We start from the raw sequence: 26,045 nt of genomic DNA on the forward strand, positions 1-26,045 counted from the left end.
TTCTTCCAAACAGAAAGAGGGAAAGTTGTGATGTTACTTTTTTTTTGATTGGCTTGTTCCAAGAGGATTGTACAATACACAATATTCTCTTTAATATGTACATCTGAAATGGTGCACGTCGATGAGACATGGTCTATTCATACAATTCCTACCCCACCACCACCCCCAAGACCACAGGACATTATAGTTAAACAAGTAAATAAAAATTACGCACCATTATAACCATCTCGATCAAGGTCTCCAAGAGGCGCAATTGATGACCCAAACCTGGCATAGGTCTCCGTGCCAGTCAGCTTCAGGGGACTTGTAAAGCTAAATGAAGCATCTTGTAGATAAACATACACCTGTCCCACTTCTCTATACTTTCCATCAGAACCACGAACCATAAAAAGAGGTGCTCCAACCAAAAGGTCATCACGTCTAGAAGACAGAACATCAGCATTACAAATACTGAAGAATTAATTGCTTAAAGTATGACAATGTAGCTACAAATAAGCATTTGTCCCCAGTGCGCTTAAAAGAAACAGTAGTAATTTACAGTATATAGTCTACAGCACTCACAAACGTGTTTCAACATCAGTGAAAAATAATTTACTTCTAGCATTAGACTAAACAATGAGCTATAGGCCAGAATCTTCGGCTTGGCAAGCAGGGGCGGGGCCCACTTGCCAATGCGTAAAATGACGCATGGTGACATCGGGCTTGCGCCCCAACGTCACCGCGCGTCATTCTGATTTTCAGTTCGGTGGGCACGCACCGGAGTCGGCTGCGAGCCCACCGAACTGTCAAAGACCTATTAAGGCCATTTAAAAACTAATTAAACCATTTAACATAGCTGCCCGTCCAACCTAAAGGTTGATGGGCAGGCGAAGAGCCCAGACGACCTTCGCATTTTTCACGAAACCTCATCCACGGGAGGGATGAGATTTCATGAATGATTTATAAGTGAAATAAAGATTTTCATTAAAATTCATAGACATGTCCCAGCTCATGTGACAATTTCGCATGAGGGGACATGTCCTAAATTTTCTTCTTCTTTATTGAAATTTTTGAAACTCAAACCGATCTCCCTGAGGCAACTCTGTGCTTTCTGATTTCTGCGCTGCGCGAAAGAGCGCAGGCCCGGACTCAGCCTACTCCCCCGCCCGCACAAGGAGCGCTCAGCACTTCCAGGTGTGCGTCACGCTGGGTGGGCCTTAATTGGCCGATCAGCTGCGCTCCCACCCGCTCCCGCCCAACAGGGGGAAAATTCTCCCCATAAAGAATTCACATATTTCACATTGCAGAATAACAGTGCTATTTATTCGTAATTTCATCCTTAACTATGACTCCAAGAGTCCTTAGCAGTGGCCTTTCAGTACTTGAGCAAGTAAGCCTAGTTGGTGTCAGAAGGTTAGTAGATAATGGGAACTAACATTAATTTAATGTCAGCACACAAGTACTCTTCAACAGGATCACTGGTCAGGAGCAGAAATTCCAGCTGATATTTCTTGATCATAGGCCAGGTACATTGAGATCTCTACCACTACTCCAGCTGAGTTCAGCTAATAGCAGGGTTTTGTTTCAAATCTTTCAAAACATATCTACACTTAAGATATTAGTCAAGTTGTAAATGTGATTTTGAAATATCCTATTAAGAGATTATCACCGAATTAGAGTTTACACTGCTACAGATGCCATATCTGCAAAGATGCGAACCTTTTCCATCAATTTTCTCTCCTCTTCTGAAGGCACTACCTCCTAGTTGAGGTAGTCTGTGAGCCTTGACTTGGAGTGAAAAAAGGCCATTCCACAAGGGCACCACAACTGAGCTTAATCGTGCCCACACGTTGTCACTCAAAACAGGGGCCACGAGTTTGTGAACAATTTTCCGCTCCCAAATGGAGGGCTGTTGAAGACCATTGTACAATCAAGCAGCTGAGATCAGCTAATTAAGAACAGACTGCAGATTCAAGCTGGGAACTTCCAAGTATCACATTGAAATGATTAAATGAAGGCTGAACCCATCATATATACGTAGTGACAGAAAACAAGTTTGAAAGCTTGCCCATGGAATAGTTTGTCCTCGAGTATTTTTTGGTTATTTTTCTTCATGGCGTCCAAGGTTAAGATAGATTCTCCAAAAACAAAAATCACTAAATTTAGTAGTAAACTGCATATTCTTTAAACCAGTGGTATTTAGCTCTAAAGTTACAGCAATTGCAATCTGCTGTGAGGAGAGAAAAAGGAATGTTTTTCTTTTTTTGATGTACAGGATTGCTTGGGCACAATGCAAAGAAGAAAAGTAGATGGTGAGGATTGGACACCTGTAACAGGAACCTAACCAATTTCTCATTCATTTAAATGAATGCATGGTAAATCAATTAGGTTCAGTTGTGGGCACTTTAGTTCTCTGGCAAATTTCTTCTGTGCGCAGTGCCCTGGACCAGGAAAAACTGGCATGAACTGTCTTTATTTCATGAACATTTTAATTACAGAAGTGGTAGTGTTAATGCTTCACTAAAGCACTTTCTGATATTTGTGCACAATTATCTAGCCATGAAATCTGGCAAATTATTGGTATTCTTCTGCTTTGCAATATAGCATTTAACTTGCAGCCCTCCTCCAATTGTCTACAGAAAATTCCTCCAATTGTCTACAGAAAACTGTCTAAAATTATGACATCTTTTGCAATCTCTCCTTTGCCTCCACCAATCACTGACCTTCTATCCAGCTTCACCTGTTCCACCCCCCTCCCAAAACAGTATATATTTCACCACATTTTTACATCTCTTTAGTTCTATAGAAGAGCCAAACGGACTCGAAACGTTAACTCTGTCTTTCTCTCCACAGGTGCTGTCAGACCTACTGAGTTTTTCCAGCAATTTTTGTTTTTGTTTCAGATTTCCAGCATCCGCAGTATTTTGCTTTTATCTAAAATTAATATGAGATCAAAACTGCGGCAGGGTTAAAATCAGGCTCTATAAGACCTGACTGATGATTTTGCCCCTTACTATGATTAGCAGCTTAAATTAATTGTGAAATTAATTTTGGATGCCTTTTGACTCCAGGAGAAAGCACTGATTATATCTCTTAAAGTTTGAAGAGATATATCCAGTGGTTACTACCAATTCAGCAAGTCTTCCTGTTCTAATTTACTGTAATGACATTTTTGTTAATTTGTTTACTGATTTACAGATTATACTATAAACCACAGAATCTGGTAGTGATTGTTCTTTCTCTATCCAGAGCCCAGAAGGATACAAAAGGGCTTGTGACATTTCTAGTAAGCAAATCACAGCAACAAGGATGTTCTTTCTGCTCGACATAAGGCAATGCTACAAAACCAGATAGTGTAAAAGTTCACTTTTGGTGTAGTTCTTGACCCTGAATAGAAGTTTCATTCCTGGTACAGCCCAAATTTATAACATTCTTTCTATGTTGATGGCAGTGAAGATCTATGATGCAAACAACTAGATGAGGTTAGATAGATAATTGGCTCCTGATCAAATCTGGATAAACCTTGCATGAATAAAAGTGGTCACAAGATAAATACAGATAAGGAAAGCCATTTGTTTCACCTTAATTAATCCATCCAGCAGATATATCCTCCTAATGCAGAATCCAAGGGCAGAAATTTCCCCCCATTCGGGGGGGGGGGGTTTAATCCAGGGGCGGGCGTGAACCCGATTGGCACCGTGCCACCATTTTACGTGGGCAGGCCAATTAAGGCCCACCCATCATGACGCACGCCCAGGAGTGCTGAGCAAAATCAATTGCTCCTTCTAATTTGGTTTTACCTGTAAATTTCACCAATTTGCAATTGGTTTTTTGAATCCAAATTGACATGAATAAATTAGAAAGAGTAGTGGTTCCAAGTACTGATCTTTGCGGCACCCCATTTAGCACTGATCAATGCAATACATTTTCAATAAACAAACTACCTTTAAAAGTAAAAGAATCCAACACGGAATTAAAAAGTGGCAGTTGATGTAATTATCACAAGCATTTTTTTAAATAGAATTGACAATTTACCCAATAATTTTATCCTTCAAGTTCAATTAAACAATCAACAGACACACTCAAGTGGTTAGTCTGACCCTAGAAACACATTTAAACAACCAAAAAGGTTTTCAATATTTCTTGCCAAATTTGTCTGCTCCCAGCCCCCACTCACTTACCCATCATTGTTGAGGTCAGTAACAGCAACAGAGTAACCAAAGTAAGCAGCCATCTGTGAAAAGAACGGAATCACTCTTCTTTCACTATTGATAATTAAGTATGGTAAATCACACAAAATTATTCTTGAATATATTGCAGAAAAGTTTACCTGTTCCCCAGTAAAATTGTAGACAGATGCCATATTCACTCCATTTAAGATAGTCACCTGTCGATAATAAGTAAAATTAAAACATCAAAAGATACAGGAAAATCTCCAAATAAAGATGAATGATTCCTGTTACATATGTAACTTTAGATACACACACTCACGCATGCGCCTGAGTCACAAGGCCATTGGTGCATGCCATATTCCAAAACTTGAGCACATAATCTGACAAATCAACGTAGCACTAAATTGGTGTTACACTGTGAAGAGGTGCCATTTTTTCTGTATAAAATGCTTAACTAATGCCTTGTCAATGGGATAGAAAAGATCTCGCTCCAATCCTTGAGAAAGACCAGGTATCCTGACCAACATTACTTCCTTAATCAGCACCATCAAAATAGCCATTTATTTGGATTTGCTGTCAGATTTTACTGTGAGAAAAATAACTTATTTTCTTCCATGCTGCATGTGAAATAAAAATTGTGAAGTTCTTTGACGCGCTCAAGGCGTGATATCGTGATGTAGAAATAGTGTTAATTTTCTTATTGTCTTAATTATTGAAACCATTCCCATAATATAGGGATATAAAGTGAGCAGTTCTTACATAGCCTAAAGACTTTGCTCCTCTTGGGATACCAGTTACAAAATCTAAAAGAAAGAATTGAATATTTTTATTACACATTAAAATCAAAAAACTTATACACAAACAATGTTGCTGTAAAAAGCACATTTGCGTACACAGCACAGCATCTCAACATCCTATCCTATAGAGTGACAGGAGTTTAAAGACTTGGCCCACAATCTCTCATTTAATCTGCTGCTTCTCTCTGACAGTATTGACCCATATTCAGTTATAGTGTCATCAGCGCCAATTTTACTTTGGCACCTCAGCAAACAGTAAACATTGACAGTGTTTGAAGAAATGCGATCGTACTTTGCGAACCTCTTGCTATATAACTTAACAGGTGACTGGGTCTGAGATTGTTCTGGACTAGAATGAAGCCAAAGTGAGTCAATATTTAAAACGGCAATGACACAGAAGCCAATTACATAAAAGGAAGAGAGTAGCTAAAGTGAGTGTTTGTCCCTTAGGAGGGCAAGACTGGAGAATTAATAATGGAGAATAAGGAAACGGTGGAAGTGTTGAACAGGTATTTTGTATCAGCATCCTAAAAATAGTTGAAAATCAAGAGGGATAAGGAAGGGAGGAACTTGAAACTAGAATGATCACTGAGGAAAATCTACTGGGAAAACTACTGGGATGAAAGGCTAACAAATCTCCTGGACCTGATTGCCAGCATCCTAGGGTCTTAAAAGGAAGTGGCTGCAGAAATAGTGGATGCATTGGTTATAATCTTCTAAAATACCTAGATTCTGGAAAAGTCCCAGCAGACTGGAAAACCACTGTTATGACACAGCAGTTGGTAAAGGCTGAGTTGTTTAAATCCTAGAGGGAAACTTGAACTGCCATAACCTATATTTTCAATTGGTATGTTTGAGATGCAGTTCTGAATTCAGGGATAAGACCACCGAGCCTCAAGAGGTTTTTTTAATATAAAGCAAAATTAAACATTTATTAATTTAACAACAAATTGAATACACACACACAGATACTACCATAATAACTTTTAAACAAATCCCCAAATTAAATCACTCCCAGGTAACAATAACCCATAGACTTTAAACAGACACCAGGCAAAGCACATCTGACCGTACAAATTCAAAATGAGGTTCCTTGCAATTTGATTCCTTTGCAGACACAGTTGTAGGCTTACAGGCTGGTTAGATCTTAAATGCTTCTGACTTACAAACACACAAACTCCTTTCTGTTTACACCTAGCTTTTTCTTTGAATGTAAATTTTCCATTGTATTACTAGTTTGTTTAATTTTACCTCTCCGAACAATAATATCCTTTCATTCCACCAATTGAAAAAATAAACAAATTGCTTGGCGTCTTCTAGCTTGGTGTAAGATTTCACCCATTCTTTTGGATGGTTTGTTCAAAAATGCAAACTGCCCCTATTTAGAAAGCTATGGGCAGAATTTTACGGCCCCATTTCGGTGGGGACGGGGCCGTAAAATGCAGCGGGCCATTATAAATCCCATTGACTTCAGCAGGAACATAAAATCCCGTTGCCGTAAAATTCTGCCCTATGTTTCTAAACTTCCCCATGTTTATCTAATTACCATTTCAAACCTACTTAAGCACCCAGATTAGCTGTCTTTAATCCAATTAAGACACACACAGACATATACACATGGACAGATCCCATTACAATACTATTTAAAAAATAATTTCCAGTAACATTATAGACATTAATATCTCTTCATGACAACCACAAATGTAATGCCTCTATTCAAGAGAGAAGGGAGACAGAAATCAGAAAACTCTACACCATCTAGCCTAACATCTGTCATAGGGAAAATGTTTTAATCAATTATTAAGGAGGTAATAGCAGGGCATGTAGAAAATCATAACATAATCTGGCAGAGTCAACATGGTTTTGTGAAAGGGAAGTTGTGTTTGATTAATTTATTAGAGCTCCTTAAGGAAGTAACAAGCAGGGTGGATAATAGGAAGCCAGTACTTGTGGTGTACTTGAATTTCCAAAAGGCATTCAATAAGGTGCCACCTAAAAAGTCACTGAAGAAAATAAGAGCTCATGGTATTGGGTCTAACATTTTAGCATGGATAGAGGATTGGTTAGCTAACAGGTAGCAGAGAGTCTGGATAAATGGGTCATTTTTGAGTTGGCAAGATATACCGTGTAGAGTGCTACAGGTATCAGTACTGGGACCTCAACTGTTTATAATCTATATTAATGGCTTGGATGAAGAGACTGAGGGCAGAATATTACAAGGGGCAGATGTCTGCCCCCACCCCCCCCCTCCCCACCTTCCCCAAAGCAAAGTCAACATGGAGATAGCTCGCTCCATGGCAGCCTACCCCGCAGCCATAATGCACTGCAGGGCTAAATAGGTGCAATGTGGGACTTCTGCTCCTCATTGGAGAGGAAGTCCAGCCCTCAGGAACTGCCAGCAGTTCCATCAGGGCCAAGAGCACATCAGTGGGCACTGCTGGGACTGCAACGAAGGAGGAGGAGGCAGTCCAATTGATCTGGAGTCAGGTAAGTCTGGGGTTTTGGGCAGGGAGGGTTTGTGCAAGTTAGGAAGGGGAGGGTGGGGGCTGGAGGTGGTGTGCTTAATGCTGCAGGTGGGTAGGAAGTAGGGTTTGTTCTATCTTAGGGGGATCGCCACCCACCCCCCCACCCCTCCAATCCACAAAGGCAGCCCCTGAAAAGGTAGAACCCCCCACCCTTCCTTCCCGCCCTTTGACAATTATTTTTTAAAGCAGGCTTCCCACTACCTCCTGATTGCCCATGCCAAACATTCTATGGTATGGGCAGGGCATTATCGGGGGTATATAGCAGGCAGGCTGGAAGGTGGTGTGGTTGGCACCCACCTATTTTACGTGCCCTCCAATCGAAAATATGCCTGATGGTGGAATGTAACATGCAGCCCCGAATGTACAGTAGCTAAATTTGCTGATGACACAAAGATAGGAAAGCAAGTTGTAAAGAGGACACAAAAAGTCTGCTGAGTGATCTAGTTTGGCTAAATTCGTGGGCAAAAATTTGGCAAATAAAGTATAATGTGGGATAATGTGAGCTTGTCCACTTTGGCAGGAAGAATAGAAAACAAAAATATTATTAAATGGGGAGGGATTGCAGATATCTGTGGTACAGAGAGATCTGGGTATCCAGGCACATGATACTTGCATGCAGGTACAGCAAGTGATTGGGAAGTCCAATAGAATGTTGGCCTTTATTACAAGCGGAAAGGATCATAAAAGTAGGGAAGTGTTGCTACAACTGAGGGCTTTAGTGAGGCTGCATCTGTGTGTACTGTGTACAGTTTTGGTCTCCTTACTTAAGCAATATAATTGCACTGGAAGCAGTTCAGAGAAGGTTCATTTAGTGGATTCCTGGGATGAAGGAGTTGTCTTATGAGGAAATGTTGAGTAGTTTAGGCCTATACTCATTGGAATTTAGAAAAATGAGAAGTGTTCTGATTTAGATATATATTATTCTGAGGGGGCTTGACAGGTTAGACGCTGAGAGGATGTTTCCTCTCGTGGGAGAATCTAGAACTAGGGAGCACAGTTTAAAAATGAGGGCTCTCCCACTTAAGATGAAGATGAGGAGGATTCTTTTTCTCTCTGAAGGTCATTTGACTTTGGAATTCTCTTCCACAGGGAGCAGTGGAGGCTGTGTCATTGAATATAGTCAAGGCTAAGTTCAATAGATTTTTGATCGTCAAGGGATTCAAGGGTTATGAGGGCAAGCAGGAAAGTGGAGTTAGGGCCATAATGAAATCAGTCATGATCTTATTGAATGGTGGTGCAGGCTCAAGGGTCCAAATGGATTACTCCTGCTCCTATTTCTTAACATCTTAATTGCAACACATTAACTTTCATTCTGATAAATAGAGATGTGAGCCCAATTTTGTTGTCATCTTTCAGCCTCTATCAAGAGAAGGGGGGGCAACAATCAGGGGAAAAAAAAACTTGCATCAATTTTCTCCATCTGGTAGAGGGATATGGGGATCAGTTACACCTGCCTTACTGCCACTTAGACAATTCAGTGCCATTGGATCAATTCTTGGATCTTCCTGATTTTAAGGTCAGGGCAATTACACAGAGTATTATGACCCATTAAGTGAAAGGTTGTCACTTCCCCGCTGTCTTTAAATATCCACAGAGAATCCTTGCTTACCTTCTACTGAATCTTCGGTAAAATTTCCAACAGCTACTGAATAGCCTAATAGAAGAAATGTCAATGTTTTTAAAAATTGGTCAAAATTGGTGTTTGAACAGTCATAGATATACAGGGCATGATTTCCCAGCCCCAACACTGGCAGACATCATCGCGGGCAGGATGGGAAAATTTGGAGAGCCATTGCAGCTTTCCAAATTTACCTGTCCTGCCCGCAACGAAGCCCACCAGTGTCAGTGCCGGAAAATCCCACCCACAGCCTTTGATACAGAAACATCTCTCAGTTGACAAAATTAATGCCTGCACAATCAGTATCTCGCCTTAACCTATTTCGGAGTCCTCTGAACAACTAGACTCCAAATATGACAAACATTTACTGCAGAAACATGCCAAGTCCGTCAACTGTTTGTTTAATGAGATCAAACATTTAAAACCACAGTTTCAAATAACTGTTACAAATTGTAAATGCCAAAATACAGAAGAAAAAACCATTGTTTCAAACAAAGATGATAATCTTTGAGTATCTTTTCTGAAATTATCACTTTACAACTCTGCATCATCAGAATTTGAGCAAAAAGTTGACTTACTTAAAAACATGAATATTATTTCCATTGTTCAGTACAAAATCAAAATGGGTACTCTTAAGAAAAAAGAGGCTTCTTCAAATAAACATATCCTTAAACGTGCCCCTGGAATTCAACAGTTTTATAATGGGCTGTAACTTCTGAGCTCTAAGGCATCGGATTGGGGCGGTAAAAACAAAAAACTGCGGATGCTGGAAATCCAAAACAAAAACAGAAATACCTGGAAAAACTCAGGTCTGGCAGCATCGGCGGAGAAGACCAAAGTTGACGTTTCGAGTCCTCATGACCCTTCAACAGAACTAAGTAGAAATAGGAAAGGGGTGAAATATAAGCTGGTTTAAGTGGGGGGGGGGGGATGGTTGTTGGGACAAGCAAGCAGTGATAGGAGGAGATAACCAAAAGATGTCACAGACAAAAGGACAAAGAGGTGTTGAAGGTAGTGATATTATCTAAAAGAATGTGCTAATTAAGAATGGAGAGCAGGACAAGCAAGGCAGCTCTAGTGGGGGTGGGGTGAAATAAACGATGGGTGGAATACATTTAAAAATAATGGAAATAGGTGGGAAAAGAAAAATCTATATAAATTATTGGAAAAAACAAAAAAGAGGGAGAAGAAACGGAAAGTGGGTGGCGATGGAGGAGGGAGTTCAAGATCTAAAGTTGTTGAACTCAATATTCAGTCCGGAAGGCTGTAAAGTGCCTAGTCGGAAGATGAGGTGCTATTCCTCCAGTTTGCGTTGAGCTTCACTGGAACAATGCAGCAAGCCAAGGACAGACATGTGGGCAAGAGAGCAGGGTGGAGTGTTAAAACGGCAAGCGACAGGGAGGTCTGGGTAATGCTTGCGGACAGACTGAAGGTGTTCTACAAAGCGGTCACCCAGTCTGCGTTTGGTCTCTCCAATATAGAGGAAACCGCATTGGGAGCAATGAATGTAAGTTGGGGGAAATGCAAGTGAAATGCTGCTTCACTTGAAAGGAGTGTTTGGGCCCTTGGACGGTGAGGAGAGAGGAAGTGAAGGGGCAGGTGTTGCATATTCTGCGTTTGCATAGGAAGCTGGCCGTAGGAGGGGGTTGAGGAGAAGGGGGTGATGGAGGAGTGGACCAGGGTGTCCCGGAGGGAACGATCCCTACGGAATGCCGCCGGGGGGGGTGAAGGGAAGATGTGTTTGGTGGTGGCATCATGCTAGAGTAGGCGGGAATGGCGGAGGATGATCCTTTGAATGCGGAGGCTGGTGGGGTGATAAGTGAGGACAAGGGGGACCCTATCATGGTTCTGGGAGGGAGGAGAAGGCGTGAGGGTGGATGCGCGGGAGATGGGCCGGACACGGTTGAGGGCCCTGTCAACTACCGTGGGTGGAAAACCTCAGTTAAGGAAGAAGGAGGACATGTCAGAGGAACTGTTTTTGAAGGTAGCATCATCAGAAAAGATGCGACGGAGGCGAAGGAACTGAGAGAATGGGATGGAGTCCTTACAGGAAGTGGGGTGTGAGGAGCTGTAGTCGAGGTAGCTGTGGGAGTCGGTAGGCTTGTAATGGATATTGGTGGACAGTCTATCACCAGAAATTGAGACACAGAGGTCAAGGAAGGGAAGGGATGTGTCAGAGATGGACCATGTGAAAATGATGGAGGGGTGGAGATTGGAAGCAAAATTAATAAATTTTTCCAGGTCCCGACGAGAGCATGAAGCAGCACCTAAGTAATCATCGATGTACCGGAGAAAGAGTTGTGGGAGGGGGCCGGAGTAGGACTGGAACAAGGAATGTTCCACATACCCCATAAAGAGACAGGCATAGCTGGGGCCCATGCGGGTACCCATAGCCACACCTTTTATTTGGAGGAAGTGAGAGGAGTTAAAGGAGAAATTGTTCAGTGTGAGAACAAGTTCAGGCAGACGGAGGAGAGTAGTGGTGGATGGGGATTGTTCGGGTCTCTGTTCGAGGAAGAAGCTGAGAGCCCTCAGACCATCCTGGTGGGGGATGGAGGTGTAGAGGGATTGGACGTCCATGGTGAAGAGGAGGCAGTTGGGGCCAGGGAACTGGAAATTGTTGATGTGACGTAAGGTGTCAGAGGAATCACGGATGTAGGTGGGAAGGGACTGGACAAGGGGAGAGAGAAGGGAATCAAGATAGCGAGAAATGAGTTCCTTGGGCCAGGAACAGGCTGACACGATCGGTCTGCCGGGACAGTCCTGTTTGTGGATTTTGGGTAGGAGGTAGAAGCGGGCCGTCCGAGGTTGGGAGACTATCAGGTTGGAAGCTGTGGAAGGAAGATCTCCAAAGGAGATGAGGTCAGTGACAGTCCTGGAAACAATGGCTTGATGTTCAGTGGTGGGGTCATGGTCCAGGGAGAGGTAGGAGGAAGTGTCTGCAAGTTGACGCTCAGCCTCCGCGAGGCAGAGGTCAGTGCGCCAGACAACAACAGCACCACCCTTGTCAGCGGGTTTGATGACAATGTTAGGGTTGGACCTGAGAGAACAGAGTGCAGTAAGTTCAGAGAGAGACAAGTTAGAATAGGTGGGAGGAGCAGAGAAATTGAGATTGGGGCGGTATCCCAAAGTAATGCTGGGGAACCCTCCCCGCCACCGAAAATTCACAGGGAAGATATTCACGGCAATTGCCCAGAAGTGCAAACCTTCTCCGGATAATTGCCCTGTACTGGGAACCATCTGAAAATGTGATTTAAGTCACAAACTTCAGATGTTTCCGACTGTGTTACATCAATAGTTACCCAGCAAAAGTTAGAAGAAATAAAATCTCTACTAACTTCTAATTATTGCACAACCCTACACCAACCACCCTCCCCACCCCCGACCCCCACACACACACAATCCCTGAGGGGACTCCTCCCACTCCCCAACTACATCCCCCCATATCGCCCCACAGGACTTTTCCCAACCCCAAGGGACGACAACCCGTGACAGGAAGTCCCCAACCCATGGGATTCCCCCCTTCACAAAAGGGATTCTTCCCTCCCTCCCCCCACCCCCAGGCTGGACTCTCACCTCCTCCCCTCCCTCTCAGCCCCCCTGCCAGGCCCAACTCTCACTCCACCCTCCACCAACTCTCACGCACCTTCCAACAACCCCCGGCCCAACTCTCACCCCCTCCCACCATCCCCCCCACCCCAGGCCCAACTCTCGCCCACCTTCCACACCCCTCCAGCCCAGGCCCAATTCTCATCGCCCCACCCACCCAAGTCCTGACCCGATCCCCCCCCCCCACCCACCACAGAGGCCTTACCTGACATCCCCCCGCCGACAACCCACAATCGAACCCACTTACCTTGTCAAAGACTTTTAAGCCTGGCTGGCCCTTTAAACTTACCCGGTTTATGGCTGCTAGTGCTGTGTGAGAGAGAGAGAGAGAGAGAGAGAGAGAGAGAGAGAGAGAGAGAGAGAGAGAGAGAGAGAGAGAGAGAGAGAGAGAGAGAGGGGTGGGGTTTCCTTCCCTTGAACGATAGGACCTGGGGACATGCTGCACCGCCCAGATCTTGCCCAGCCTGATTCCGAAGGTTGGGTGAGATAGGATTGCCTGGATTTTAAAGTTAAAAACTTGCAACTGAAGTGGCAATTTGACCCAATTGCCACTCCATTGGACGTTACAGCCCATTATAATTTGACCCAATGCAATCTCATTTTGACGTCCAACTAACTTCAATACTATTCCTGGAGGAGATGTGATAATGGATTTTCCTGCCTGCCCTTGTAAAATGTTCTCAACAGCCACCAATTCCAACAAACCGTCAAATAGAGATGTTTTTGTTCAGTATTCATATTAAAATTATTTTATAATGTACAGAAAGTTTAATAAACTCATGTGCTAAATTCAGTTATGTTTGTTCCAGTAGTGCTATTTGAAAGGTAAAGCCCTACTCACCAAGGTAGCTGTCATCATACACAGCTTCTGCATTACGAGTTGCAACTTGATGTGGAAACTTTGTGACCAGCTCTGAACTATTGTACATTGTCACAATTTCTTGTACTTCATCAGAGATTAACTGACCTGTAGAATTACACAGTAGATTTTACTAGTGAAAAAATATATTTAACGTATAAATGTTTCAACACACCACATCACAAGGGCTACAAAATCTAGTTTAATACCTATTATAATAAAGATACATTAATATTTACAATAATACTTCAGGAAAAAATACTTTCCTCCTGATATTTGAAAGTCAGGTTAATATTTTGAAGTCATGCCTTTTTAAGTATCAAAAAGCTGATGTGACCAATATAAAGTGGTCAAGACAGGAATACTTTTAGGTCTACAACTAGCAAATGCAAAATGTTTTCTTGTAACAGAGCAGTATTGTATTTTTACCTTGCCAGTAAAAACTGCCAGGTCCCCCAAGAACCACTCTGCCAGCCTGCAATTCATGAAGGGATAAATACACAGTGAGAGCTGTTTTCCTAAACAATTATATCATGTGGTGTTTTACAATATTATCAAACAGTCCTAGCAGGGTACATGCAAAACTGTCCGAGGCAGAAGGCATTTTTTATCTTATAAATGGGGTTTATAAGCTTACAGAAGGAGGATAACAGTGTGATGAATATTCTTACTTGATCTGCAATCAGAATTTAACTTAACTGGATTCTCAAATGGCTGAGTGAATAAATATACTACAAGGCATCATGAACAGGTATGCCCCAAGTGCAATTCTTGGAATGTATAGGCCTGAGTTTTCGCTTCTGTTTCCGAAGCGCAGAGTCCGGACAATTCCCAGCTCTGTGAACCTGACCTGGGTAAATGTGTTCCGGAAATTTGGATTTCCGTTCTTTGGGAAGAGGTGTGAAAATGGGAGTCATGGTGAATGACCTAGAAAGAGTTCACAGGCTGCCAGGTGCACAGGCATACTGGATGCAAGGACGGCCTGGGTGCACCCACATTTTGTTGAAGTTACAAAAAAAAACAATAAAACAAAAAGCAGCCCTTCCAGTCCTCACCCCCTCCTACACACTCCGCATGCCCCACCCATGCCATCTCATGCCCTCCACCGAACCCCAAGCCCCTCAATACTCCCAATGCCAATTATGACCCCCACCCATCCCCCATGGCCCCTCATACCATCCATGCCAACCAATGCCCTTCTACCGATCCCATGGCCCTTACATCCCCAATGCCAACTTAGTGCCAACCCATGCCCCCATCCACCACCCTTTGCCCTTACACTTCCAATGTTAATTCACCCAGTATCTACTGTGGGCAGGCCTCAGGATCCATGCTGAGATTAAATAAAATTCTTAAGTGGCTATTGATGAATTCACCATTATAAAAACACTCATTGATATAATCCCATTCACTACATTTAACTTCCTTTAATCTAGATGTATTCATAGTCCCACTTCAAAGAGTTTATAACCACTGGAGCTGTTAAACTGCAAACTGACAGGCATCCCACTATGATAATGAAAGGTTGTGAAATCAGCACTAATCCTGTAATTATAACCCTCAGGTTTATGTCAACAGATGGAGTGAAATAGCAAGCAGTTTTTTAAAAACACCATGGCCAGGAAATTTAAATGTTTTGACGGCTCCAATTAGTTTAAGCACTTTATATGCACATGAATGTCTAATTTTTGATCCCAAAGGACACTTGAACTCTCCAAAAGGGCACCTTACCTCTCCCAAACAGCACTTTACTTCCTCCAAAGAGCACCTGACCTCTCCCAAAGTTATCTTGGGACCATATCCAAAAGGGTACCTTACCTCCCAAAAAGGGTAACCTATATCTCCAAAGAACTCTGGTAAGTTGAGACCTTCTCCTACCAGGTCTAAAGTGATTTGGACATCCCACTAGCAAAAATCAGAACTGACTTGAGGCAGCTACACTTTTACATGTTCAATTGTCTGTGAGCCATGGACGTGCAAATTAAAGCCACCTTCATTCCACCCACAAAAACGACGGAAGCCAGAATGGGAGTGGGACTTACGGATTCGTGCCTCCAACACAATTTTCATTAAGATGGAGGGCTTCTCTGTCAGCATGAAAATTCAGGCCATAGTGTTAGCTGACATGAAAAATGGACTTAAACTTGTGTGGAGATAAAACTAGATAGCAAACAACACAATGAAATCATTGACAGGCTCTGTGATGTCTGCCCAAACCCACCTTTGGTTACTATAGCTTGAAAGGTTTACACAATCAAAGCAGTAAGTCAAATGATTCAGTGTCACGTGGATATGCCTTTTGAAGATATGGGCCAGGATATTCTGGCCCCACCGCGGCGGATTCCCCCATGGCAGATGTGGCAAGCCATTCAAATGTCCATTGACTTCGTGGGACCGAAGATCCGGCCCATGGGAGGGGCCCGAAAATTCCAGCCATAGTTTCTGATTTTTTTTCAACTGGCTGAATTTTAAATTGGAACCCTATACAGACAATTGTGTTTTTTTCAGAAAACAGCCCAGACAGGCCAAGCTGCTACAAAACACAATTTCTCATTCCACAAAATCAACTCCCTGGGGGAGTGTGAAAGACCCCATTCTCTCTTTCTCTCCCTCTTAACTGCACCCAGTATGTAAAGTGACCACCCTGAGAAGAAAACAACTGTGGACTAAGATCTTTTAAAACATGGAAATCTGCTCTGTACAACTGGAACGAAGATAAGAGCGAGGCTAAACGGCTGCAACATTGAATCACCGGATTGAGACCAATCAAGGAACAGCTAATTTACTCCATTTTTTCCTTTCATGGACTGTAAAATCTTTACAAGCCTATCCTCTTACTCTGCCATCTGTACTTGCGTGTACGTGGGCCCAGACGATTGTGTGTGACCATACGAATGGTGTTGCGTTTTTCTTACTTTTTTAGCTCAAGAATAATTTCAATAAACTTGCTTCATTCTGTACTTAACCCATTAAAACCTGTCCGAGTAATTCTCTATAACCTTGACAGATAAATAGTGGGACACTTGAAGAATTGATAAAACACATCCTCAGTCAAACAAGGAGTGGGAGGACAGTGGAGTCTTTTCATCTCTCCTCACCTGGTTATAACAGAAACTTGGGAGCTTGTTTTTCCAGGGCTGACCCCACAAACTTACGAGAGTATTGGAGTGGGAAAAGCAAATTGTTCCCAGGGAGCAATTTAAAAACTGCAATACAGGTTTTCTTGAGTTAACAATATTCAAATGCTAAAATGTCCACATTCAAAGGCAGTACCTTCCTAGACCTAAGTGAGATAACTTGGGATAGTTTAAGGGCTCTATATCCCTTGAAGAGTTAAAGAGTGTAGCTAGGCAGTTATAGTTAGTGTTCTGCCCAAAAGCCAGGAAAACTGAAATTCCAAAACTTGTGGCCAGGCATTTGGATTTCGAACCTGAAGAAACTGAAACAAGAAACTAACATTAGCGAAGATACAGCTGGAGCAGCAAAGACTAGAATTTAAACTCAAAGAAAGAATTCCAGGATAGCGAGCAAGAAATAGCATTCCAGAGAGAGACACAGGAGTTGAGGCTACACCAACTGCGTAGAGAAAGGCCCACTGCTCTTGCTGAAGGCACCATTGGTGAGGGAACCACCTCTAGCTCAGGACTAAGTGTCGAGTTGTTCAAGTTTGCCCATTTAGTCCCCAAGTTTGATGAGGAAGAGATAGAAGCCTTCTTCATTTCCTTTGAAAGATTGGCATGGCAATTAAAGTGGCCAACAGAGGGTTGGGCTCTGCTCTTGCAGAGTAAACTGACAGGCAAAGCTCACAAAGTTTACCCCGTTGCCTGATGGGGGTTCAGCAAATTTTGAGGCGGCAAAAAATGTTATTTTAAGCGTGTACGAACTGGTGCTAGAGGCGTACCATCAGAAATTCCATACCCTTAGAAAACAGCCTGACCAGATGTCCATTGAATTTGAATGGCTTAAGCAGCTTGCTTTTGACCATTGGATGTGGATGCTTAAAATCGAGACCATATACAAACACTTTAGAGATATGCTTCTTGAAGAGTTCAAAAGTTCACTCCTGCCCTCCATTAACTCTCACGTAGGGGGACAGGATGTGGCAAGGACCAGACAGGCAGCAAACCTAGGTGATGAGTATGAGCTTGTCCACAAGCCCTCATCCCAAAGGCCCTTCCCTAGTTATCCCCAATAACCTGAGGATGGGAGGTGGGAGATTGATAGAAAACTGAGCACCCATGGGAGAGAAGGGAAAGCTGCAAACACAGGAGGTCCTCCTCAGGCCAGAAAGGATGATGCTGAGGAGAGAAGTGATACCCAGAAGCCCGTGTATTTCTGTTGCGTATAAGGCAGAATCACCTTTGTGCTGATTTCCAGAGACTATGAGAAAAGCCCATAGGATTTATTGGGGCACATAAGCCCTGTGCAGAAAAAGGGTGTCAGGCAGACTGCATAACAGACCAGGCTATGGCTCTGAGTGCAGCAGCAAGTCACTGTAAACTCACCACTGTGAGTATGGGTGAGTTTAGCAAAATCCCTGAGAATTACAAGGATTTTGTATCAGAAGGAAAAGTGGCTCCATTTCCCCAGAGCAGGACAATTAAGCGGATAGTCGTACTGAGGGATACCAGGGCCAGCCAATCGCTATTGCCAGACAAAGGCATGACATTTCCACCAGAGAGTGCATTCAGTGCCAAAATGCTGGTGAAGGTTATTGAGGGAGGGTGCATGCCCATACCTTAATACCAGGTGCACCTGGAGTGCGTCCGTACTTCAGGACTGGTGACCGCAGCAGCCATCCCCAGTTTACCTGTGGATAGGGTTGACCTGCACCTCAGCAATGACCTGGCTGGATCATAGGTGGTAGCATCCCCAGTGGTTTAAGAGGAGCTGAGAATCATCAGGGAGATAGAGCAGCTGCAGGAGTAAGTCCCTGGCATTCTCCCTGTGTGAAGTGACCCAGTCTATGGCCAAAGAAGCTCCATCAGAGGAAGCTGAATTGACACTGCAGAAGGATGATCCTGCCACCTGGTTACCAAAACAATTTTCAGAAGTCTAGACAACCCTAAAGGAGTAACGAGGAGGACTTCCTTGGTTGCAGCTCAGCAAGCCAACCCAGTGTTAAAAAAGTTAGCACAGACTGCCCAAACTCAAGCTGAAGCAGAGGGAGTCCTGGAGTGCTGCTATTTTAAAAATGAGGTGCCTATGAAGAAGTGGAGACCTCCTTAGACCTGCAGATGAAGAGTGGACAGTGATCCACCAGATGGTGCCACCCAGGTGCTGCAGGGAGATATTAAGGATAGCCCACAAAATCCCCATAGCTGGACATATTGGTATACAAAAAACCCAAGCCTGCTTGAGCCAGCACTTTTAATGGTTACATCTCCATAAAGATATGGTTTGGTTAGCAAAACCTGCCACACCTGATAGGGAGTGGGGAAGCCTCAAACTGCAATTAAACTTGCATCTATGATTCCCATACTAGCTTTTATGGAACCATTCAGCAAGATGCTAGTGGATTGTGTGGGACCCTTGCCGTAAACAAAAGGGGGCTCTCAATATATTCCTACTATTATAGATATAGCTACCTGATTCCCAGAGGGCTTCCCCTGAGAACTGTCAAAGTAATAGTGGAGGGATTAACACAATTCTTCACCCAATGTGGGTTGTCCGCCGAGATCCAGTCAGATCAGGGCTCAAATTTTATGTCCAGAATATTCTAGGAAGTCATGGGTAACCTGGGCATAACCCAGCTAAAGTCCTCAGCATATCACCCACAGTGACAAAAGGCTTTAGAACAGTGCCACCAGACAGTAAAAACAACAATCAGGGCATAACGGCATGAGTACCCCATGACTGGGATAAAGGACTGGGTTTTCTTCTGTTCACTACCCAATGAAGTCGCCGGTTTTACTCCTTTTGAATTAATTTACAGACACCAAATGAGAGGTCCCCTGAAACTAATCAAGGAGGAATTTTTAGAACAGAAGAAATAGGTCTCCATGTTAGACTATATATCAGCATTCTATGAGCAGCTCGTGAAGGCCTATGGCTCAGGAGCACCTAAATAACTCCCAAACAACTTTATTAAAAAAGCAGGCGGACAGATATGCCAAGGCCAGAACCTTTCAGTCAGGAGACTATGTGCTAGTGAATGTACCCACACAGGGTGAACCCTTGCAAGCTCAGTTCAGCAGCCCATAGGGTAGTGTCAGGAAGATATAGTAATTCTCTATGTTATTGGAATTTATTGTAAAATAGAGTAATATTGTGTGTGTGTGTGTCCTAATTGGATTAATGGCAGTTGGTCTGAAGGCTTTGATGTAAAGATGGGGAAGTTTAGAATGTAAGGTAAAAGGACATTTGGATTTTTAAATAAATTAGACTAGATTGTTTTCAAAGGAGGGGTGTAATGTGTCACCTAGCCAGGTGAAGTTTAGAAACAGTGTTTTACTTTTCACAAAGATTACTGGTAAAACTTAGTGCTATGAGCAGTTTTTATTACCATGAAGATAAAGTGGCAAAGGCATAGTGAAACAATGGAATTTGCATTCAAAAGGGGAAAATATGTATAAAGGAGTGAAGGCTGTGTGTAAGGGTAGGCATTTTAAGATTTTACAAGTGTGAAAAGCCTTCAACATCTATGCCTCAAGCTGCTGTTTTCAAAGGACTGAAGTTAAGAAAGCTCACTTTGAATTCGACTTCAAGGAATCATGTTTATTTGCCTGGGTCTTTTAAAATCTGTGTGTCTTAAAATCTGTGTGCCTTAACAAAAGTGTAACTGGGAGTTAGGTTGATATGGGGATTTAGAAGTTGTCACAGTAGTAATTTGTAGATCTATGTATGCATTTAAAATCATTTCTCTTGTTAATAAATGTTTAGTCTAGTTTTGTAAAAACCTCTTAAGACTTGGTCTTATTACTACTGAATTCAAGGCACTCATCTTAAAATTTATACAAACTGCAAAACAAGTTGTGGCAGTTGTTTCAAGTTTCCCTTTGGATTTGAACAACTCAGCATTTACCATCGGCTGTGGCATAACAGGTAGCAAAGAGGATTGGGGAAGTAAACTATTTAATGGACATCCCAGACCATAGGAAAAAGCAAAGCGTGTGTCATGTCAACATGTTAAAACAATATCACAGCCAGGAAGGGGACAAGCAGGTAACAGTCTGTCATACAGCAAAAGAATTGGAGAATGAAAGGGACAGTGAGGATGAATGAGATGCCTGGGCGAGACCCAAATTGAACCCTCTCATCCAGTCAGCAAACATGGAAGTCTTAGACAAATTAAATACCCTATTAACCCATTTAAACACAAACAAAGGAACCTGGGCAAGGCTGCTCACCACGTTTTAACAAAATCTGTAGAGGCAAGCCAGACTGCACCACTTTAGCTCTACATAATGTAGATGTGGGAGAGACCCCTCCTATTAAGGAGAATCCCTACCGTCTAGCTCCAGAAAAATTGACCCGGGTGCGGAAGGAAATTAAATATATATTGGAGTACAAACTAATCGAGCCCAGGAACAGCAGCTGGAGTTCCCCAGTTGAGCTCGTGCTAAGCCAGATGGCTCCACAAGGCTCGGCATTGACTACCGATATATAAATATAAAAGTCGACTCCTACCCAATTCCCTGCCTGGAAGGCTGCATAGGTAGAGTAGATAACACAGCCAGCATCAGTAAGATAGATTTATTAAAGGGATACTGGCAGGTTCCTTTGACCACCTGACACTAGAAGAACCTATCTGGAGTCGAGCCATGCCATTCGGACTCAGAAATGTCCCACCCGCCTTCCAAAGGCTGATGAACTTGGTAGCGGTGGGCCTACCCAACTGTGTCATGTACTTGCACAACCTTCAAGTGCACAGCAACACCTGACAAAAACACCTGGAACAGCTGGAAGTCCTCTTCCAAAGGTTACATCTGGTTGACCTAGTGGTCAATCACGCAAAGAGTTCATTCGCTAAGACTCAGGACATGTAATAGGTCAAGGACAAGTACTGCCCAGAGCTGAGAAGATGCAGGCAGTAGTGAATTTTCCCATCCCCAAGACAAAATGGGCAATAATGAGATTTTTGGAAATGTGCAGTTATTACCACAAGTTAGCCCCAAACTTCAGCACTATAACTGCCCCATTAACAGACCTATTACAGAAAAAGCAAAGGTAGTGTGGAGAGAGGAATGCCAACTGGCTTTCAAGAAACTGAAAGCCATTTTAGTAAACAAACCAGTGTTAGCAGCTCCAAACTTCAGCAAAGCATTTAAAGTAGCTATTGATGCTAGTGACCTCTGGGTAGGGGTTGTCCTACTCCAAGAGGACAAATCAGGCAGAGAGAGACTGATCGAGTATTTCTCCAAGAAATTGGATACACACCAGAAACAATATTCCACTGTGGAGAAAGGAACCTTAGGATCATTACTGGCTTTCAAACACTTGGAGATATATATCCGAAATGAATACAGACAGACCACAGTCTATATGGATCACAATGCCTTTACCTTGGTGGAGAAATTCGAAACCAAAAATGCGGGACTTTCGTTGGCCTTTGTTCCTCTTAAGGGCTGTTTCCAGCCCAGCCTCAATTTTTAGGGTGGATTAAAGTCGAATGGGGGATGCCCAAAAATCAACTGAATTAGATTCCAGGCGGGAATGGGGGCGACGCCTCCATCAGAAGCCCCCACTCCTTCTGGTCCAGTAGCCTCCGGACCCCCCTCCCCCACCAGTCCTCTCCGAGACCCCTCCAGGCCTTCCATACCCTCCCCGCCCTGTGACCCTTTAAACTTACTTGGGCCTCCGGTGCCCGGACTTAATCTCAGGCATCTGCCTGCATTTCCTCACCAGTCCGCTGCAGCTCATTGCTGCAGGGGCTGGAAAGCTGCTGGCCAATCTGATTGGCCAGCAGCTCTCTAAGGCAGGACTTCCTCCCGAGTGAAGGGGCGAAAATCCTGCCTGCAGCCCAATGCTCTTTCGGGCGTGAAATGGCTGCAGGCACTCAGTCGGCAGGGATGAGGTGAAGGATCCGTGTGCGTGGGAGAGTGCTTGCACGAGGCTCCGAAAGGACCTGCCACAGACACACTTCTCCCTTCAGAATCGCTCGTTGACCAGCTGCTCCCTCTGTGGTGACAAAGGATGAGGTTGAGGGGCTCTCAAGCAAATGGGACTCGGAGGAGGACCACCTCCGAGACTCCTGAGTGGATGACCCAGGGGTGTCCAGCTGTCGCTCCTCCTCTCTTCAGGTGCCCGGGGGTGCCCCTGCCCAACTCCTTGAGGGGAAGGAGCACTTGGAGGGATGTCGAGGTGCCCTGTTTCCCTCTTGCGTTACCACTGCAGGAACTCACCCACGGCTTCTGCAATGGAGTGCAGGTCTGCACACATCTCCATGTTCTGTTGGACCAGGGTCTCCATGGCATCTGCCATCCTCCCAAGAAGACCTCCATACACATGTGGGCACCACTTCGTCAGACAGCTGGCAGACGCACTCCTCCAACTCTCGTGTCGCTCTGCTGAGGGCTTCCAACAGTCCTACATGATATTCCCACGCCTTCTGCTGACCCTCCAGGCTGAGTTGGAAGGCCAAATCCAGTATTTCGCCATCTGACTCTGACCTTTCAGATGCCTGATCCCCAGCAGTCCTCCGAGTGCCGGGCAGCTTGGCCGAACCCGCCTCCGCCTCCTCCTGCTGCAATCACATGTCCGTGCGGTGACCACCAGGTTGTGAACTAGAGCCTGCTTGACATCTAGGTCCCACCGAGTTGTGTGTGTCTCTGGCGCAGGGTGTGGGGAAGCGCTGTCCGGGTCTTCCAAGCTGCTTATTTCCAGCTCTTCGGTGAAGGAATTGTCCTTTTGGCTGGAGGTGAGGACCTGGATGGAGCTGAGGGACTGGCTGGCTGAGGGTGTCAGTTGCTTGGCAGAGCTCCCTGTGAACCAAAGTCGAGGTAATTAGTGCATGGCAGCAGAGTCAAAAGCAGGAAAGAGAGCACTCACGTTTATGTTGAGAGAGGGATGATGTGGTGCAGGATCCTCAGGAGGGTGTTTGCTGTCGGCCTCAGCATCACCACAGGCACAGTCCACGTCCTCAAGTCGCGATGGCATGGTCCTCAAAGTGAGTGAGGGGCATTATGAGGGCCACTCCGTCCCCCAGTCTGGGACCTCTCCCTGCTGATGTGAGCAGGTTTCTCCTGCATGAAAACAGATGGAGTGTGTGTGAGCAGGACACTTGGCACTGCGTGGAATATTTGTGTGGTGAGTGGAGCCATGGACAAGATGAGAATGTGAGTTCAAAAGCCTGATGGATATGTGAGGGTGTGTGAGAGTTAATGATGTTGTCCCTTGATGTCCAAGATCCCTGAGGATGTGTGATAGATTTGAGAGTGAGAGAGTTGAGAGAGTGATGAGAAGAGTGGGTTACCTTGGATGGGACCATTCATTCTGTAATGGCACTGGATGGCTGTCCTCTTTTGCAGGGCATTGGCGCTGACCACCGCTGCTACTGCCTCCCATGCTGGATTGGTGATGCAGCTGCCCATCCTGCAGCCAGAGTGAAGGTAGGGGGCATCACAGTGGGCCTCCACGACATCCAAAAGGCATGCGTCATTGAAGGGGGGTGAGGAGCTGCAGTCTTTTTGCCTTTCGGGGTCATCCTGTCTTCCGTGTGGCAGTCCTGGGCTGGAAGCACTGAGAGGTGTACACCCGGCTGCACTTTAAATATGGCGCCCAGCGTGACAAAGTGGCGAGGTAATGGCGTGGTGGGCAAATAAGAGCCTGTCTGCCATGGAAACTGTGTGTTTCCTGGAATGCATAATTAATGTGGTGGGTCTGGGACAATATGGCGTGAAAAGCTGCCATTGCGGCCAGCGGGTAAAACGTCATTTTACCCGCCCGCTACCGCACTTAGTGCAAATCTGGGCCGATTCTGCCCTGTGACTTTGCAAATGTTACTGAGATGAGACAATCAAAGTTCAAGTACCTGTCCTGAACCAATAACGGCAGCAGATATGAACTAATCAAGCCTCCTGGAACACACAACCAGTAAGGTATTTAAAGAGAGCCCTCACCAAGCAGGAGAGAGGAAGAAGTGAAAAGAACAATGCTGTACTGAAACAGGTTTTTGGAGCCATGCGCCTTCTCTCTCTCTCGCTGGAAGCATTGCATGTCCAATATGTCAAGTGACCACCCTGAAAAGAAAAGTACTGTAACCGAGATCTATTAACATGTGGAAATCTGCTCCGTATGACTGCACCCAGGACGACAGTTAAGCTAAACGGCCACAATGTTGAATCACCGTGTTGAGACCAATCAAGGAAGAGATACTTATTTATTCCATTTTTTTCTTTCATGGACTTTATAAGTCTATCCTCTTACTCTGTCATCTATACTTGTGTGTTCGTGGGCCCAGATCAATTTGCGTGACTATGGTGTCGCTTTTTTTTATTTTTATAGCTCGGTAATCGTTTCAATAAACTTATTTTGTTCTTTACTTAACCTAAGGAAACCTGAGTAATTCTCTACAACTTTGACACATAAATAGTGGGGCACTTACAGAATTGGCAAAATATATCCTCTCTAAATTCTTTTTAAAAACGTTGTTGCTATCAAACGAAGAGTGGGAGAATAGTGGAGTCATTTCACCCTTCCTCACCTGGTTGCAACACCAGAAAGGAAGTCTATTCAGTCTATGCTTTTACACACAGGCAACCCATTTATAAAATAAAACACCATCAGAAAGTCAACCTCAGTTATACGCAAGTGGCGAAGATCGCTCATATTTGTATGCAAGGGTCATCCATGCAGATAGGTCAGAAATGTCTAAATAAGAAGGTACAAAGCATTTAATGGAATAAATCAGATTTAGCCAAAATGCCTTGAAAATAAAAAGCACATTCTGTTCTTACCGTTGTAAAGTCAATGCTGAAACCTCCCTGACAAAATCCTTGACCATCAGCCCTAGTTCTGCCTTAAAAAAGGAAAGAAAACTGTTGAGATAATGTTTTTCCATAGCACTTACATTAGTTTCTCTTCGAGAATGCAGAGTAACATGGGTAAGTTTGGGCCAGGTAAGAATTTAAAATGTTGAAAATTTCAAAACCGACCCCAAGCCACCTTGAACCTTCCCACTTCCAGTCTGAACCGAAGCAGGATGAGGTTGACCATCCCGCTGACCAATCAACTTTCGGGAGGTGGGTCAGTCAATATAAAAAAAAAACTTTTAAAGCCGTGTGCCTGCTTCCTTTTTAAACAAGGTTTCTATTTTTAGCACCCCGGCCAGGTTTCCCAGATAAAAGGAAATGGAAAGGGCTAGTTTCTTAGGGAAGTGCCTTTACAGCGTTGCTTGTGTGCCATGAAGAGCAGGAGTGTTTCCTCCAGGCTAACCATTTAAACTGCACCCAACCTAACCTCCTCCAATGCCTTCCACAACTCTTGTGATGTCTTGATTTCCCACCCTTGGCACAACTAAACTTTGTATGTCCAACCAGACAGACA

At 44.0% G+C, this 26,045-nt stretch overlaps 1 protein-coding gene across 1 annotated transcript in view; it reads right to left on the reverse strand.

Moving 5' to 3' along the window:
• itgav (integrin, alpha V) overlaps positions 1 to 26,045 on the reverse strand; it is a 140,435-nt gene that overhangs the window by 66,278 nt on the left and 48,112 nt on the right. Inside the window, exons 5-12 of the mRNA XM_078551907.1 lie at positions 25,457 to 25,518; positions 13,989 to 14,034; positions 13,542 to 13,667; positions 9,083 to 9,127; positions 4,911 to 4,954; positions 4,310 to 4,366; positions 4,161 to 4,213; positions 215 to 420 (exon numbers count right to left, since the gene is read on the reverse strand). Coding sequence (XP_078408033.1) covers positions 215 to 420; positions 4,161 to 4,213; positions 4,310 to 4,366; positions 4,911 to 4,954; positions 9,083 to 9,127; positions 13,542 to 13,667; positions 13,989 to 14,034; positions 25,457 to 25,518 — 639 coding nt within the window. The remainder of the gene's footprint in view (positions 1 to 214; positions 421 to 4,160; positions 4,214 to 4,309; positions 4,367 to 4,910; positions 4,955 to 9,082; positions 9,128 to 13,541; positions 13,668 to 13,988; positions 14,035 to 25,456; positions 25,519 to 26,045) is intronic.

Source organism: Cetorhinus maximus, chromosome 11 (assembly GCF_964194155.1).
Source record: "Cetorhinus maximus chromosome 11, sCetMax3.hap1.1, whole genome shotgun sequence".
In the NCBI taxonomy this organism is placed as follows: domain Eukaryota; kingdom Metazoa; phylum Chordata; class Chondrichthyes; order Lamniformes; family Cetorhinidae; genus Cetorhinus; species Cetorhinus maximus.